Source organism: Tenrec ecaudatus, chromosome 14 (assembly GCF_050624435.1).
Source record: "Tenrec ecaudatus isolate mTenEca1 chromosome 14, mTenEca1.hap1, whole genome shotgun sequence".
NCBI lineage: Eukaryota > Metazoa > Chordata > Mammalia > Afrosoricida > Tenrecidae > Tenrec > Tenrec ecaudatus.
Genome location: NC_134543.1, coordinates 41,658,789 through 41,675,619, shown reverse-complemented (window position 1 = coordinate 41,675,619; position 16,831 = coordinate 41,658,789). Strand labels below are relative to the sequence as shown.

The following is a 16,831-nucleotide window of genomic DNA, read 5'->3' as shown; positions in this document are numbered from 1 at the left end:
AGGATCGTCTGTCGGACCCCTTCTCAATTAGACATCTTACATGCTTGGTTTGCTCGAGACCCCTGTCCAGGCATCACAGCGAGAGAAAATCTTGACAGAGACACTGACACTGCCTAGGACAGAATCCTCCTGTGGTTCACAAACCACAGAAGCCGACCGCTCAAGAGGAGCCGATGGAGCTCCGGGTTGGCTACGGAAAAGCCGTCCCTGAAGCTGCCTCCAACCATCTCCAGAGGTAGGGCGCCCAACGGGGACAAACACCAAAGGACTGTCATCACCCAAGGTCAAACCGCCTATCTGGTGCAAGCGTTTGAGAAGCAGCGATTCCTGGCGCGGCAGCCAGGCAAGAACTGGCACGACAAACAGTGAATCATGGCACACCAGGCTGCCCCTAGATCCCGCGCCCCCACCCCACCCCACCCAGCCTCCGACGCTCCATTCCAGCTCTGATCCCAACTCTGTCTTCACTTCTCCGGTTCTGCAGCCATTGAAACAAAGCGACCCTAACAGATGCCCTAAAGCCCACCCTCCTTCGGCTTCGGTGGCGGCAGTTGTAAATAATAATAAATAAATGCATGCTTGGCTGAGTAGATGTTAGAAGTGTAGATGCTGCAAGTTGTGGATCTGTTCATTTCGCCATTTTTCTGTGAACCGCGTTGTGGGGCTGTGGTTGGTGAAGGTGTGTCTCCGTGGCTGCTGGCCATCGCTCCCTCCCAGCCATCCGCAGCTTGGCTTTTCTGAAACTCCGAGGAGGTCGCAGTCTCTCTTGCTCCGCTGCAAAAAGACATCGAGTCCGCAGAGCAGTAATAGGGAGAACTCACAGGCAGATGGGTTGGACTCTGGGGGTGGGGACCCCTTGGGGCGTGGGGGTGCTGGGGCACGGGCTTTCTTCACTTCCTTCAGGCCCTTCCTGAAGGACCCCAGTGGTGGGCACGCAGCAGTTCTACACAGGTGCCACGACAACCCAGAATGCTCAGAGGCCTTGAACCTTTACACTGGAGGTCTGGTCTGGCCTCCTGACCACTGATGGCTCTTGCCTGGCCCTTCAAAGGAACACTGGATGGTGCAAATAGGGGGCTGAAGAGATAAGTGTATTGAATCTATGGAACCTGTAGGAGAGAAATGCACACGGTTAGTTTATCTTTAAAAGCGAGAGAATCACATTCTCCGTATACAATGGGCAAAAATGCTGCCCTGGCTGATGGCCCTTCATTTCTAGTCATAAAGCCTCCAGGGCAGGTGGATTTCCATCCCAGTGAGCGGTCATGGAATCCGGCCTGTGTCCCTCCCTGGAATCACATGGGTGCCCCCTTACCCAGGCTCTGCAAACGTTTGTCTGTTCCCCCCACAGGAGGACTACAACCAGCTGCGGCCACTCTCCTATCCCAACACAGATGTGTTTCTGATCTGTTTCTCTGTGGTGAATCCTGCCTCCTACCACAACGTCCAGGAAGAATGGGTCCCAGAGCTGAAGGACTGCATGCCTCATGTGCCTTACGTTCTCATAGGGACCCAGGTTAACATGCGGTGCGGCAGGGGGGAGGGGCGGGAGGGAAAGGGTGCCGAAGTAAAAATGCTTTAGAGACCCAGTGAACTTCGCAGTCTACCAAACCCTCTAAATGAGAATCTCCAGGCCAAGGCAGCAGCTCTTCGCCTGCACTTAGAGACAATAGAACTATTTAAAAGGAAGCAGGAAGTTTTCGTACGGCCCTTAAAAATGAAAGCCTCAGCTTAAAAAAAGGAAAAGGTAGTTTTTCCCCAGCCCTGAGCCAGAGGAATGAGGTGAGGTTATGAATTGCACGTATTACCTTTTTAATATCTGAAATGTGCAATTGTTGTAAAGTTGCAAAATTAGGTGTGGATGTCAAAATGACCCCACTGATCAGAATGGGCAAATTATGACAAGAACACTTTAATAACACTCCAGGAGAAAGAAGATAGACATGCATTATTCTCCACGGCGTTCAACTCCCTCAGTCTCCTGAGACCTCAGAGAAGTTAAACTAGGTCTAACCAGATCCGCAAACCTGAGATTATGATGGCCTTTGGAGTGTTTTCAAAGCTAATAAAATGGCAGTCTCGATTTCCAACAATAAGCCAATTGTACAAATGTGTTGAAGATTATTCCAACCTTTTAGATTTTAAGTGGATTTTGTTCTTTGCTTTTTGCGTCTTTTCTTAATCCAAATTACTACCAAAGGCATAGAAAAGTAATAATTCCACAGGGCCTGTTAGTGCGTTTCATACATTGTCTCCTTTAATATCCTCCAGTGTACATCTTGGCTTGACAAAGAATTAGAAAGAAAAAAAAACATAAGGGAAAGGAAAATATTCCCTAGTGAAAATACACAGATATAGCATTTAGCTAGAGCCAAGATGAAAGACTTCATATTCATAAATCAAAATTCATAAATGCTTCTAGTGTTAAAAATACTCATTTAAGCCTTTTACTCAAAATTTCAGTTGATAAGGTTCGATCATACTGGTGGAACTTGGATCTCTGCTGTGTGCTGGGACATTCAAACACCTTTCAGCCATTTGAGTCTATTTTAAATGACAAGATCTAAACATACTTATAAAAGTGTGACTCTCCTGCATGAATGCATTTTTTAAGATGAGTCCTCCTGTACCCACATTCACCCCCTTCACATACGTAAAATCTCACTTTAAAGTGAGGCTTTCAAGGGGTGAGATTATCACTGAACCCAACCCAAAGAGGTGTTATCTTCAAAATGGGCTAATGCTTATTCCTGCAGCAAACCCTTCAGAAACACCTCCTTGCTTGGTTGAGACGTGCCTTCCCATCCCACAGAGCACATTCACTCAATATTCTGCCTCGTGGCAAATCCTCAGAGAGAGGGACTGATTCCAAAAGAATCAGGTAGTGACTATTAAGTCAGGTCCAGTTGGGCAATATAATTTGGGATCAAAGGCGGTGTTACCGCCTTACCACTGTTAAGGTAATAAGACTGATTATCCTGTAGGACTCGTAAATATGATCTAAAAATGGGGAATTTCACAAACAGCAACAGGATCATTCAAGGGACCTCTAAGATGTATCAGTTTTAAAGAAAAGCACTTTGCTCTTTAAAGCAAATTGTACATGTACTTACAAAAATGAAAACTCAATGCAGAAGAGCGAAAGCCAATGATATCATAGTTGGAAATATTTAGTAAGGCCTGAAAAAAATAAGTGGATTTATCACATGTATGTTTGTGTTTTGTTTTTTGCCAGATTGATCTACGAGATGACCCAAAAACCTTGGCCCGTTTGCTGTATATGAAAGAGAAACCGCTCACTTACGAGCACGGTGTGAAACTTGCGAAATCGGTACCAGTGCATTTGAATTTCATTTCCCGTGTGTGCTGGCTGAGGAGGGAGGACGACAGAGGCCTAGGAGTTTGGCAGGGGCAAGCTGTGCAGGGGATGGCTTGAAAGTACAGGGTGGTTAGAATCCTTTCTCTGCCGGGCATTCTCCTCTCTGTCTGGTAGGCCTGGATGGGGCCGTTTGGTTAGCAGCCCTGTCGGTCAGCACGGTCTGTTTTTATTAAGAAAGAAGCATGATGAAGGCGAACAGCCGCAGCTCTTTCCAGTTCACTTAGCAGCCCCTAGGACACCCACTTGCCGCGTTTACTAGGACGAAAGGCAGTCACTAGATGTTGATTTATAAAGCGCCTTGCTTAACACCAGAGGAACTCTTTTAAGTGCCCCCCCCTCCCGCCCACCTTATGAGGCATTTTGTTATGTTCTTTTAGATTAGCATCTGGCAGGTTTGTGTCTGTTCAACATTTCTCGCTGTATTATGAATAGCCACTTAGGAAGCGGGCTTGGTTCACAAAAAGTATCTGGAAGGGGAACACACACCCAAACATAGCCACGTGAGGAATGCAGGTGGCTGCTCCTCAAATCACAGTCACCTGCTCGCACCTGGAGCTGTTTTCACAGACCTTTATCAGCTTGAGAGCTGCGCAAGCCCAGTGACGTGATTAGGGAAACAAATTAGCAAGCATTTGCCAGCCTACCAAATTTTTGTCTTCCCATTATCACCGAGATATGTACAAACCGCAAACCAAACTCATTCCCATTGAGTCGGCGTTGACTCATCGTCATGACCCTGTATGGGGTTACTCTACATCACCTTTACCAGATCAGGCAGGCTCACCTTTCTCCCGAAGAGCAGCTAATGGGTTTGAACTGCCCAATACTTTAACTCACAGCACCACCAGGACATAAATTTTTTTTAACTCACTGCCATCAAGTTGATGTCAACTTATAGAGACCCTATGGAACGTATGGAATGGGGTAGAACTGCCTTTGTAAGATCCCCAGACTGTACCTGTTGATAGGAGTAGAAAGCCCTGTCTTTCCCTGTCAGTGCAGCTTCTGGTTTCAAACTGCCAACCTTGCTGCTCACAGCCCTGTGCATAGCCAGTATGCCACCAGGACTCCTGGGGGATACAAAGCAGACACGAAACAGGCAGAAGAGGATTCAACTTCTTTCCACAAGAGGCATCTCCCTCACATTTCCATAATCCAAATCCAATTTCTCATTCATTTAGTCAAAAATCCATCAATCCAACATCAGAGGTTTTGAATTTTTCTGTCTTACCTTCTAACTCTGTAAAGCTCATGTCCCACACAAATCTAGGAGTCAACCTGTTTAAACCTGTTAAGAATGAGATTAACTACACTTTCTTCATGAACACAAATGTACGCGTTTATCTTATTAACACAGGCTTCCAAGCCACCCAGCTACAAATGATCGCTGTCAATAAAAGTGCATTACATAAAATTACCTTTTTAGGAACACAGTTCAGGAGATCGTAAACTCTTCCTACTTCTGCGAATAGTCACGCTAATGCTACCAGTTGGTGCCAATCAAGGAATACTTTGGCTGCAAGTACTGGCAGGCTCCAAGCTACGAGATCCATTCCCATTACCGTCCTGAAGTCAAAAACTGTGGAGCTAAGTCAGAACAGGTGCGGACGGTGCTTACGTAGCCTGTAGTGCAAGATACAGTGTGGAATCTTTTCGATTATTCGCAACCTTCGTGCCCTGCCAGTGAAGATGGTGATGAAGACGACTTTATTGAGAATAGGGGTTGGTTCAAAACCAATGGGGGCAATTTTACAAAACCGGAAAGGGCAAGCACAAACTGTCCACAAGTCGGATGCCCATAACCTGTGGGCCTAGGAACCTCTCAGACTCCATCTCATTTGCGTCTCATGAAAATCCTCCTTAACAAATACTGTTTTCCTTACTTCATGGATGAGGAAGCAGAGTCTTAAACAGATCCACACCCGTTTGATAACGAAGCCCAAAGATTCTGATCCACGGTCAACCTCACTCGACCATGGTATAAACCAAACCACCTCCTCTTCAAAACCGGCTGCTAGAAAGTCCACCACACTCCTGGCAACCACGTGCATTTCTGAATCAAACGGCTCCGTGGGGTTTGCAGTGAGTGGATTTCCAGAACCAGATCTCCAGGCCTTTCTTCCGAGGTATCGCAGGGTGGACTCAACCTCCAGCCCTTGTGTTAGCAGATAAGTACAACTGTTTGCACAAGCAGGGGAGTCTCTCTCTCCAACTGTGGTTTTTTTTTTTTCCTTTAAGAACACGGGTACATGTCTATCTGCTCTTCTGCCATGTCCAACATTCTGCCTCAAATGTTCTCATGAAGGCACAAGAATCTAGCTCCCTAGGTCATCGTTTGGGATACCTATCTATTTTACACAGCCAGGTGGGTCCCATTGACTGATCTCGGCTTCTTAAGTCCTGCACTTCTGAGTCTGTCTATCCCACCATCCTGTCCCTCTGCTGCCTTCACTTCTGCATTTGGGCAGCCATTTCTCCCCCTCTCTCAAAGAACCCATCACAAAGCCCTCCCATCTCCTTTGATGCTTATTTTAGGAACAATGGCCGAGATCACCACTTTATTCTCTTTGCCAGTTTCTCCTAGCAACTGCTCTCGGTTACAGGGAGAATCATGTTTAGCTTACAAAATTCAATTTAGAGGAAAAACCAAGCAAGATGTTAACTTGTTTCATCACAATTCGTGTAATTATAGAGATGCTTTAAGTTTCTCGACTCCCTGACTTTGCTGTCAAGGCGTTTATAATAGCAAGCAGCATTTATGGAGTGTTTGCTAAGCACTAGGCTCTCTACATGCTGTCGTATTTAAACCTCACAGCAGCCCCCGAGGCGTGTATATTACTGTCTCCACTCTCCTGGGAGAAGCAGAATCTCAGGTGGAAGTCACACCACTAGACGGTGGCCCAACCAGAACAGAAAGCCGCCCCTGTCACCATTACATTTTAGAATCTGACCAACAAAACCCATGGGCTGGAGGCATCTTCTTACACTAAATATCTGGATTATTTTTTAAACTTTTGTGAGTATCTATACAACAATGATGTGCCATTTCATACGCATTCCACAAGTGCATTTTAGTGACGTCGCATTCTTTAAGTACGTAACGGTTCTAACTCTCCTTTTCCAAATTAACCCACATGAATGCAAAGCGGCTGCTCCTTAAGCTTCTCAGCTAGCCTTTCGAGACACTGTGTGGCCCATTTCGGTATGGCTTCTCTGCACTTATAGCAGCGGTTCTCAACCTATGGGTCACGGCCCCTTCGGGGATTCAAAGGACCCTTTCACAGGGGTTGCACGATTCATAACAGTAGCAAAATGATAGTGATGAAGTAGCCACGAAAATAATTTAATGGTTGGCGGGTCACTGCCACAACCTGAGGAACTGTATGAAAGGGTGGCGGCATGAGGCAGGTGGAGAACGACTGATTGAGAGGAATGTCTTCCCCCTTGATCTTTCTCACTCTTCACGGTCACTGTCCATCTGTGGCAACATTCCCCGTGTGCCACGATGTCCTCTCGGCAGCCACAATGGCCTCACCTTTTCTGTAGATAGCACCGCGGAGAGTTAAGACAGGAAAGAAGTTTAAGCCTCCGATCTGCTTAGGGAGGAGCTTGCCACCCCTCTCTAGACACCCATTTTCTGACGTCCAGATGTGACATAACATACAGATCTGCCAAATATAGACATGCCTGTAGGATATAGATATGTCAGTGGGTACATAGAATAGACATACCGATGCAGAAAGACATGCCTGGTAGGGTTTCTATAAGCTGAAATAAGCTAATGCATTTATCTGTATAATATCAACTCAACAAACTGTTTGTGATGATCCCAGTGTGCCCCTTTAGCTAGGCAGGCTTGTCTTTACGGGCAGTCTCTAGGTTATGAATGAGATCCCATCTTGTTTTAAGAATTGGTATGTCAATCAGAACAAGCTCCTCTGGTTCTTATCCAGCATTAAGGAGCCCTGGTGGTGTTTGGGTTAGGCGTTAGACTGATCACTGCACGGCCTAGGGTCCAACCTACCAGGAGCTCCCAGGAAGATGAAGCTGTGTTGGCCACTTCAAGATTGACAGTCTTGGAACCCCCAGATCAGGTCACGAAGAGTCAGAACCCACTTGAAGGCAATGACGGTTTGTTTGATTTTGTTTTAGATTTTAGTGCACGAAAAGGATGGAAGGCTTTTCGGTGATTTAAAAGCTGCAGGTGCAGCAAACGAAGGTGACCCTGACGAAGAACTCGCTGTAAGGGTAGCTTCAAGGAACCCAGATTATATGCTGGGCTATGACCACAAGGTTCGGTAACCGCAAGGGCAGCTGTTTGAAACCACCAGCTGCTCCTCAGGAGATGAGGCTTTCTATTCCCATAAAGACCGACAGTCCCACCAACCCACGTGACCATTCTGCTATCCTATAGGATCACTGTCGGTGACAGCACATTTCAGAGTTCTGAGGGATTGGGTCGATTGTTTGAGAGTGAGGGGGAATCTACATGATGTTCAAGCAGGACTAGGTCTCTGGCTGCTAACTGTCAGGTCAGTGGTTCCGAGGGAAGTCTGACGCTACATGCGCTAGTAAAGAGCTACACTCAGAAAACCCTACCTGGAGTCACTGGGTCAGAATGAAGGGCAGTGGGTTTGGTTTTGGGGTGAAACGTGCTGCCCTTCTCAACAGATGGCAGTGCCCTTCTCTTATATGGTGGCTTTGAACATGTGTGACTTCCACAGCCCCATCAATGATCCACTCTCACATCAGGCTCCTGATAGGACCACCTTTTCTGGGTCTCCCATTCCAGATTTCCAACCTGTGGTTTTTCCCATTCAGGTCACCATGATGAATCACCCACTTTGTAAGACTTCAGGTCTGTCCTCATTTCCGTTTGTCAGCCATGACAACCCGTTTGAAGTCCTGCATTACAGGGCTATTAATCGTTATCTGTAAATCAAATGTGCATACCCTGGGGACTCCTGCATTGCTTCCAACTACACTTTACATAACATTCTAGAACATGTCCCATCGCCATACCCAGGACAACCTGAAAAAATACTAGGCTTTTTTCCACTTGGCTAACAATGGCTTTTATTTCTTATTCCAGATTGCTTCTGGAATCTTCTCTACACATCTCTGATATATTTCCCAGTTTTTTTAGTTTAACTATTGTCAAACTATCGGGGAGGCAGAGGAGTACATTTCTTAATCTCTTATTTCTGGCAAACAAATCATTTTGGTAAGTACATTCCGGACTGCAAACATGTGTATAGGAAGCAAGCATCCTCAAATCCTAAGTATTTACAAATCGACTCTAAATATTGGTCTGTGTAGCTGACTTTGCTCCAAGAGACAGAGGAAGTCACTGTTGTCTGAAAAGCCACTATAATTTCCTTGAGAATCTTCCATTTCCTTTTTTTTTAAAGATGATTTGAACTTTGCCTTTTCTCTGAGCCAGAATGAATTCTCTCACCCTCAAACTACTTGATAAGCATACCCATCCCTCTCGCTCTTACTTAACCCCGATTCTATTTCTCACACCCATTTCCCAAACCACACCCAAAGTCTGTTTGCTACTATTCTGAGAACTTTCAGCACAACATCATCTTACACCAGCTCAATCACAATCATGTCTTTATCTACTGATTCTTGATCATCAAATGCGTCATAACTAGAAAAGACATCCAAAGGCAAACTGCCAGGCTGTCAATAACACAGTGCCCACCGGGTACGTGTCAGTGGAGGGGTGCGGGATGGTGGAGCAGGTGCAGGACCACCCATCACAGAGCCTCACGTGTGAGGCCAGCTCAACTACAGTTCCAGACTCAAAAGAAGAACCCGAGGCTTGGGGTCCCTGGTGTGGAGGCCTTCCAGGGGCAGACAGTCCCCACCCCCGTGCTTCCTAGGTCCTTGCTCAGAATGACCGGAGAGACCCTTTGTGGGCAAGCTGGGCCTCGCGTGGACACACTCACTGGCTTCCTGTGCTCTTCTCATCTTCGTGTCAAACACTGGACACAATTCTGAATTTCAACAGGTCTGACTTCATGGTATTAGGAACACTCGCTCTGCCCTTTAGCCATTTGGTTTTGATTAATAGAAAAACAAGTCATTTCCTAATCCAAAGGCCAGGCCATGGTCAAAATGAAAGCCATAAAAGCGGTTTTCAACAGCCAACATCGTTTCTGTTGGCATTTCCTTTAGCCCAAATGGTAACCCTTCTCAACGGGGAGGGGCAGTGGGGAGTACATAAGGTCTTTGGGAAAAATAAGGAAATATTTTTTTCTGGACCCAACTAGCATCTCTTGGGGTATCCAGCAAAGCCCCTAGCAGATTGTGGTTTGTTTTCTTCTCTGGTACCCTCTGGATAATAGAAAATGTTGACTGGTAAGTGTCCCAATTGCTGTTATGAACAAGGAGTGGGAGTGGGGGCGGGGGTAAATCAGTAGATCTAAATTTTAGATCTATGTTGTTCACTTCCAAGTTCATTGACCGTGAACAATTCCCTTTACCCTCTGGGTCTCTTCCAACACCATCCTAAAGGGAAACCACAAGTTCCTTTAGTCCCGACATTGCAAATACTGGCTCACCGCTGCCAAATACATCCCACATGAATGTTTTGCTTTTAACTTTGGTCAATAAAAATCTGCATTTCCAGCTCAGTGAACTAACATTCCCATCTGGCAACAGTGGTCTAGGTCTAAAGCTGAGTTAAACCTGCTCAATCTTGATGGGCCATGAACTTCATACTCCACAGCAATCCTCCCCTCTCTTTACAGCCACGCTTGGGAACAACAGCTACTGGCCCTCATAAGGAGTCCTGGTGGTGGTGTGGGTTTAACAGTGGGCTGCTAATCTCAGGTCAGCAGTTCAAATCCACCAGTCACCCTGTGGGAAAACAATGATGCTATGTTTTATAGTCTCAGAAACCCAAAGTAGCTATCCCATTCTGTTCTAAAGAGTCACAAGGAGCCAAACTTGACTCCCTGGGGTATCATGGGCAGGCAGGGGAGGTGGTCAACTGGCCCTGACAGGAATCCAAGCCGGCTTTCCCGCTTTAGCTATTTATCTGCCGCGGTTTCCAGGAAATGGCCCTCTAGGCACTCTCCAACGGGTTCTGCCTTGTTGTCGGTCACCTGGATAATGTAAAGCCTAAATAGAAGCATCTCGCCAAACGTCCTGAATGGTAAAATGCCTGCACTGCCGATTGGGTGGCTCATGCTGAGCTTGCATCGCTGATCACAGGCGAGGTCTCTTTCCCACAAAACTGCCTGCCAAACCCGGTGTGTGCTGGCCTGTGGTTTCCAAACAAGAATCTGTGATGCTAGACTGTGTTTCTCTCATTCACACAGGGATCTTGCAATGATCAGATACCCCGCAGTATGAAATCATCAAAAGCTTCAACATAAAACCTTAACCAAAAAATATCAGTGTTAGATTTTTGCTTATTTTAAAATGAGCTAACCCTCAAGAAAAATGACAAGCAGATGTTTCTTGCCGAGAAACACTGTATTCAAAAGCAAGCTTCGACCTAGTGCGGTTCAGCAAGCCATCCACTTCTGCCCTCTGCCACCCGTTTCCTCACCCACACAAAGAGCAGCACATTTCACTTGTGCAGATGGACATGTTCTTCATACGGGCGCAAGGAGAGTGTGTCGCCTGGTCCTACACAAAAGACATTTAAACTAGCTCTCTTGATTTCTGATCTGTGCATGGTTTTTACACTCTTAGATTAGGAACACCTGACGATGGGTCACTTTTGGAATCTATTACTTGCCAAAAGTGATCCATAGCCATTTATTGCTAGTATTTAAAAATGTTTTTTAAAGCTTGCCATGGAGCTGACCCCAACTCTTGGTGAGCCCAGGTGCGTAAGTGTGGAGCCATGCTCCCCATGATCGTCAGTGACTGGAGTTTTGCACGGAGAACACCAGCCCTTCATGGTCTGGCACCTCACCTGGGCGGACTCCATGCTCCCGCTGTTTGGTTAGCAACCAGCGGCGCTGAGTGTTTGAATCCCCCAAGGATTTCATTACTAATGTCATACCAAAAAAAAAAAAAAAGACTTTACTAAGACAAAAACTCCAAAGGTATATTGAGATTTACACGGGAAGGGTTAATTGATATCAAAACCGGTCCCTAGGCGCCGTTAAGGGGGCTGGCCAAAGGGCAGACACCACTGCACCGTGGGCACACCTTGTCAGCCATGCCCACATCTCATGACTGTCTCTTTTGTGTTTAAGATTGGAGCACAGTGCTACCTGGAATGCTCAGCGCTGACCCAGAAAGGTCTCAAAGCTGTCTTCGATGAGGCGATCCTCACCATTTTCCACCCCAAGAAGAAGAAGAAATGCTGCCCCCAGGGCCACAGCTGCTGCTCAGTTGTCTGAGGCTGCCGAGCATCACCTGCCCCCATGGAAGGGTGAGGGGGGCCACCGATACCTGGGTCCAAGCTTGTGTCAAAGAAGGAGGGCGTGTGACCAGAAAGGAACTTGCTTCATCACCCCGAGGCTGCGCCTTCCCTCGGGAGCCTTCCAAGCACCACCTGCTAGTCAGCCAACTGCCACGAACCCCTGGCAGCCCGAAACGGGCACACCGCACAGTGCGTGAAGGTGCTGAGCCAGATTTCAGCTTTGTGTTGGAAACAAAGTAAAAGGCCATATTTTTTCTATTCTTTCCTTCCTACATCTCGTCCACCTGGGAGCATGAAGCCAACGGGAAATCATTGCAGAAAAACCAAAATAGGCGCTCGCTTCTGTGTCGGTGGCCTTGTTGGATGCCTCTTAACAGAACACCGGGGTATCGTGGGGACCTGTTTGTCTGAATCAGCTCTTCCCCCTATGTGTCTGAACACTCATTTATACGGTTTCAAGGGATTTGCTATTTTCCAATTTACTCAGGCCTTACACTTCATGCCAAATCCGCTGAAAGACTAGATGTTTTATATACACTTCTATTTTCAGCACGTGTCTTCCAAAGCCATTCGAACCTACATGTACCTCTGAATGCCTGGCTGTGCCCAGAAGAAAAAGGAAGACGTATAGCTCGTGGGAATATCCATGAAGAACAGCGATTTTTAGCATGATTGAAAGGACATCATCTGAATTGCAGCAGGTCCACATTTTTGCCAAAGATTTGCCTTAGAAATGCTTCAATTGATGATATGCGGCGTATTCTATCACCATGATGGAATCAGAAAAGGAACTGTGTTCAAGGGTGTAATAATATGTCTGCTTTTCATCCAATTTCCAGTGTGGAAGAGTGTGGCAGGACCCATTTTTAAGAGGTTCTTTATGCAGTAAACTTTCACGCTCCCTCCTCCTGCAATGCTATGCCCTCCCCCTTTCTGGGTCTAACTCCTTCTCCCAAACTCGGCTCTCCCTGCTCTCCTCAGTGGTAGCCTGCTAAAGAGGACCTGCCGCTGAATAAAGAAAACTGAATCTTCACAGCTCTCCAAAGGTCCAGGAAAGGGTCTCTACTTTTCCACTTGCTTCAGATTCAAGTGCGTCTTAGTTTACTCCCCATGTGGGCTCCCATTCCGTGCCTGCTAAGGGTTTCAGTGACTCTGCCGGGTGGATTTGAACCATCGACGTCTCAGTCAGTAGCTTAGCACTCCACCGTTTATGCTCTACCCAGTGTCTCCTTTGCCCACACAAAAACCACCACCACTTACGGCCATTGAGTCGATGCCGACTCACAGCAACCCTATTGAACAAGGTAGAACTTCCCCACGGAGTTTCCGAGACTAGCTCTTTACAGGAGCTGAAAATCCCATCCTGCTGAGGAGCTGCTGAGGGTTTCGAACTGCTGACCTAAGGGATCGCAGTCCAAACTGGTAGTAAAATAGTGCCTCTCCCTCTGTCCTATCCACATCCTCCCAACTGCCTTCTTAGGGGTTGGTTCGGCTGGTACCAGATTCTGGATCCGAAACGGTGAGCTATCTGGAACAGAAACGTTGGCCTTGAGGAAGTAAAAAGTTCTCAGAAGGAATGCTGTGCCCTTCTCCACACAAATCTTCCAAACAAACAGGAGTTCCTCAAGGAGGGGGTTACTTCCTCGTTTTAAATGAGAGACTCGCGGGGCTCGTAATGAATCGCATTTTCCTGAAAGGATACTGGAACGCCCAAGTGGGCACTTATTTTTTTATTCCACTTACATAAAGAAAGTGCTGCTTGGCAACATGAAAGTACAGCAATTCAGTTCAAGATGCCCCCGATTTAAGCACCCTCAGCTGCAAGCACCAGCTTTTCCGGGTCCCTCTGCTCCTGGCAGAAACACCTCAGCTACGCCTACGGCGCAGACCATTGTCTAGTAAGACCTTCCACGGGACTTGCTCCAACGTTTGTTTTATCGTTTGTTTAGAATTTCTGAAACGACTCGTTCCTTCTTCCCCAATTCAAGTTCTATTCCCTTTCTCGAATGACCAAGCGTTCTCTTAAAGACAGAGACTGGCCACAACCTAAGAGAAAACGGGAGTTTTGTAAACCAAAGCTTGACATTGCGATCACACCAGGCCGTTCAAACTTTGTACGTGGAAAGCAACTGCGGAGGAAAGCCAGCTCCATAAAGGTTCCAAGTCCATCCTCTACAACAGTAATGAGCATTCGGTCCCATAATAAATGAGGTGGGGCGGCTGGCTGGTTTGTTACATTATTGCGTAGTTACATCTCCCTAAAGAGCCACTCCTCACTCACGGATGTGATGGGAAATTTGAGAGGCGTAGGTCTGCTCCACCAAAGAGAACTTTCCAGGTATGTCCACTCAGCAGCCAATTGGATCCCAGGTCATCACCTCCTTCTTGGGGCACTGGGATCCACTGGCTCTTAGTGGGAAAATCACGCTCACCTGGAACCAGGTTAGAGACCTGGTTAGAGACTTGGTGTGTCCTGGGTGAAACAGGCTGCTAGAAGTCTCAGGAGCTAATGATTGACTGCAACAATGAATAGGAAAGCTAAACGAATTAGTCATTTCACCAGTTAAATCTTTTATTTCCTGTTTCATAGCAAGACCATGTACACAAAAAAAGTGCTTTTTTGCCATGAGATTAAATAAAACTATTTTCTGAAACCAAAAGAGACAGAAACCTAAGGAGTGTTGCTTTAAAGGAGTGGTTCTCAAGCTTCCTAACGCCGTGACCCTTTCATGCAGTTCCTCATGCTGTGGTGAACCCCATCCATAAAATTATTTTTGTTGCTACTTCATCATTGTTATTTTGCTACTGTTATGAATCAGGCAACCCCTGTGAAAGGGTTGTTTGACCCCCCCCCAAAGGGGTCACGACCCACAGGTTGAGAACGGCTGCTGTAAAGGTTCACAACCTTTCCAAAATCAAGAAAAGACAGCTGACCTCTACTTAAGGGCACAGTCTCCAGCTTCTCAAAGCTGGAAGAGACTTCAGAAACTGTAGTCCAACCTCTCTCTACGCTCATTTTAAACATGAGAAAGTTCAAGGCCAAATAGACTAGAAGAGGACTACCATCCAGTACACACTAATCCATGACCATACGGTGCAGTTTTTGCAGGTTATTGTTGTGGTTACAGCCATTTATTCCATGAACCAGCCACGTTTCAGAAACCATTATAAAGAATGTAAACTGATCACATTGGTAACATCCTAAAGACAAGAATTTGACCTATGCACTAATATGCTTGGAATTTTTAATATACAGAGAGGTAATCTCAATCAAAACTAGCTTAATATGTTGTGTGTGTTTTTTAACTCCCCCACTTACATGATTGATTGGGTTGACAGAATTAAAGGTTTCCTTGGGTTAATGGGGAGACACAAAAGGACTAAGACACAAATTAAAGCTATCTCTACAAAAGAAATCTAATTTCTGCCAAAGGAGGAAATGTTTTTTCTTACTAAAAAAAAAAATCATTGCTGACGCCAATAATGACAACAGTTTTAAGCCAAGAAGCCCTAAATTCCGAAGAAAAAAAGAAAAAATGAGTGATATGCATATGACAGTTATTTGGGACTTGTTCCTACTGAGAATATGAACATGTCTAGTCATAGGCCAAGAACCACTTAGAGACCTATCTGGTCCGCAAGAGAATTGCCAGTGAAGTGCACGATCCCACACATTCTCACCACCACGAGGAATTTGCCTTAAAGTAGCAGCAAAAGGGCCATCAGAACTATCCTACTTTTAGGAGAAAAAAATTCATCCAGATTTTGAAGCCAAATGCCATTATGTAAAGGTATTATTGTGTGATAGACACTGCCCTAAAACTCCGGAGGGCAACTTGACGGTTTTAGCTTAGCCTTTAAAAAGGGGAATTACATTCATAAAAGCAAACCTCACCCATGAGGCCAAAGTGATGGGAAATTCGAAATTGAGGATTTGCTTTAAAGGAATGTTTGAAGCCAGACCGGGGATTATTCCCTAACCACGTGTGTCTTTGTTTGGAAACCTCTATGTTTAGATGCCGGAGAGTCCAAAGACTGTGCCTTCCTCCCTCTAAAGAGGGAGCTGCAGGTCACTGGCTGTCCTCCTGAGAGTCATTGAGTAGGCGATCCAAGCACAAATAAGGAAACTCAACGTCTTTTCCTTTCCATTTCAAGGACCATTAGAAACAGAAGCGGGGGAGTATCGGAACCTGAATCTCTCACACAGGAAGCACTTTAAAAAAGGAAACATTGCGAGAATGGAAAGCAAGGCGAGACCCACATCTGACAATTTCATGAGCGCCAACTTCTGGTTTCTAGGGGCAGAATGAGAGCACCTACCCTTGTTTTTGTCGTAAGCTAAGCAGAGTTATACTGTGTCAGCCAATTTTTTGGTTGGCCTTTCATCCACTGAGAATCTTTGGCCCACCTCCCAAATTGTGCCAAGGGCAGAAAGTCCTGGACAAGGCCCTTCGGTACCAGCAACCCTGTGTCTGGAATAGGCCTGGGGGCCATCAGCTTGTCGTCTAGCTGCTTAGGAAACACAGGCAGGCAGTAGACACTTACGGGAGGTATGGGTGTATAAATGATCGTGTACGTTTCCGGAGCATGAAAATGGGGTACCTGGAAAGCCATTTGAGTTCTCTCGAGCTATATTGTAGCTCGGTGAACGCCACCCAGATAGATGCACAGATCGACAGAAGAACGGTTCACAAAGCAACCGTGAACCAAAGCCAGAGAAGAAATGAGAGCTCCAGGCTCGACTCGGACACACATTCGACAGCAGGGACCTGAGATCTCGGGGGCGTAAGGGATAAATTCCAGGCAGTAGCTCATTTGTGAAATGGGATTGCGATTTCATCACTGGACTTCAAACCGGTTCTCTCCGCTTTAGCCCTCTGCCAATAACTTGCTGTTCCACACCCAGAAACTCAGATACTGGATCAGTGTCTACATTTAACAATATCTTCAAGAGATGCATAGGATCTGAGAATGCTCAGGGGATCTTGGTAAACTGTAGATTTTGATTGGGTATGCCTGTAGGTTTTGATTGGGTATGTCTGTAGGCTTTGATTGGG

General features: G+C 46.2%; 1 protein-coding gene across 2 annotated transcripts in view; it reads left to right on the top strand.

Moving 5' to 3' along the window:
- RHOJ (ras homolog family member J) overlaps nucleotides 1-14,436 on the top strand; it is a 127,612-nt gene extending 113,176 nt beyond the window's left edge. The window contains exons 3-6 of one of the 2 annotated variants that reach the window (XM_075531580.1): nucleotides 1,352-1,516; nucleotides 3,236-3,331; nucleotides 10,141-10,222; nucleotides 11,605-14,436. In XM_075531580.1, coding sequence (XP_075387695.1) covers nucleotides 1,352-1,516; nucleotides 3,236-3,331; nucleotides 10,141-10,222; nucleotides 11,605-11,672 — 411 coding nt within the window. In that variant the 3' untranslated portion in view covers nucleotides 11,673-14,436. The remainder of the gene's footprint in view (nucleotides 1-1,351; nucleotides 1,517-3,235; nucleotides 3,332-10,140; nucleotides 10,223-11,604) is intronic. The other variant, XM_075531581.1, reaches the window with a different exon arrangement.
- Nucleotides 14,437-16,831: the final 2,395 nt, after the last annotated feature.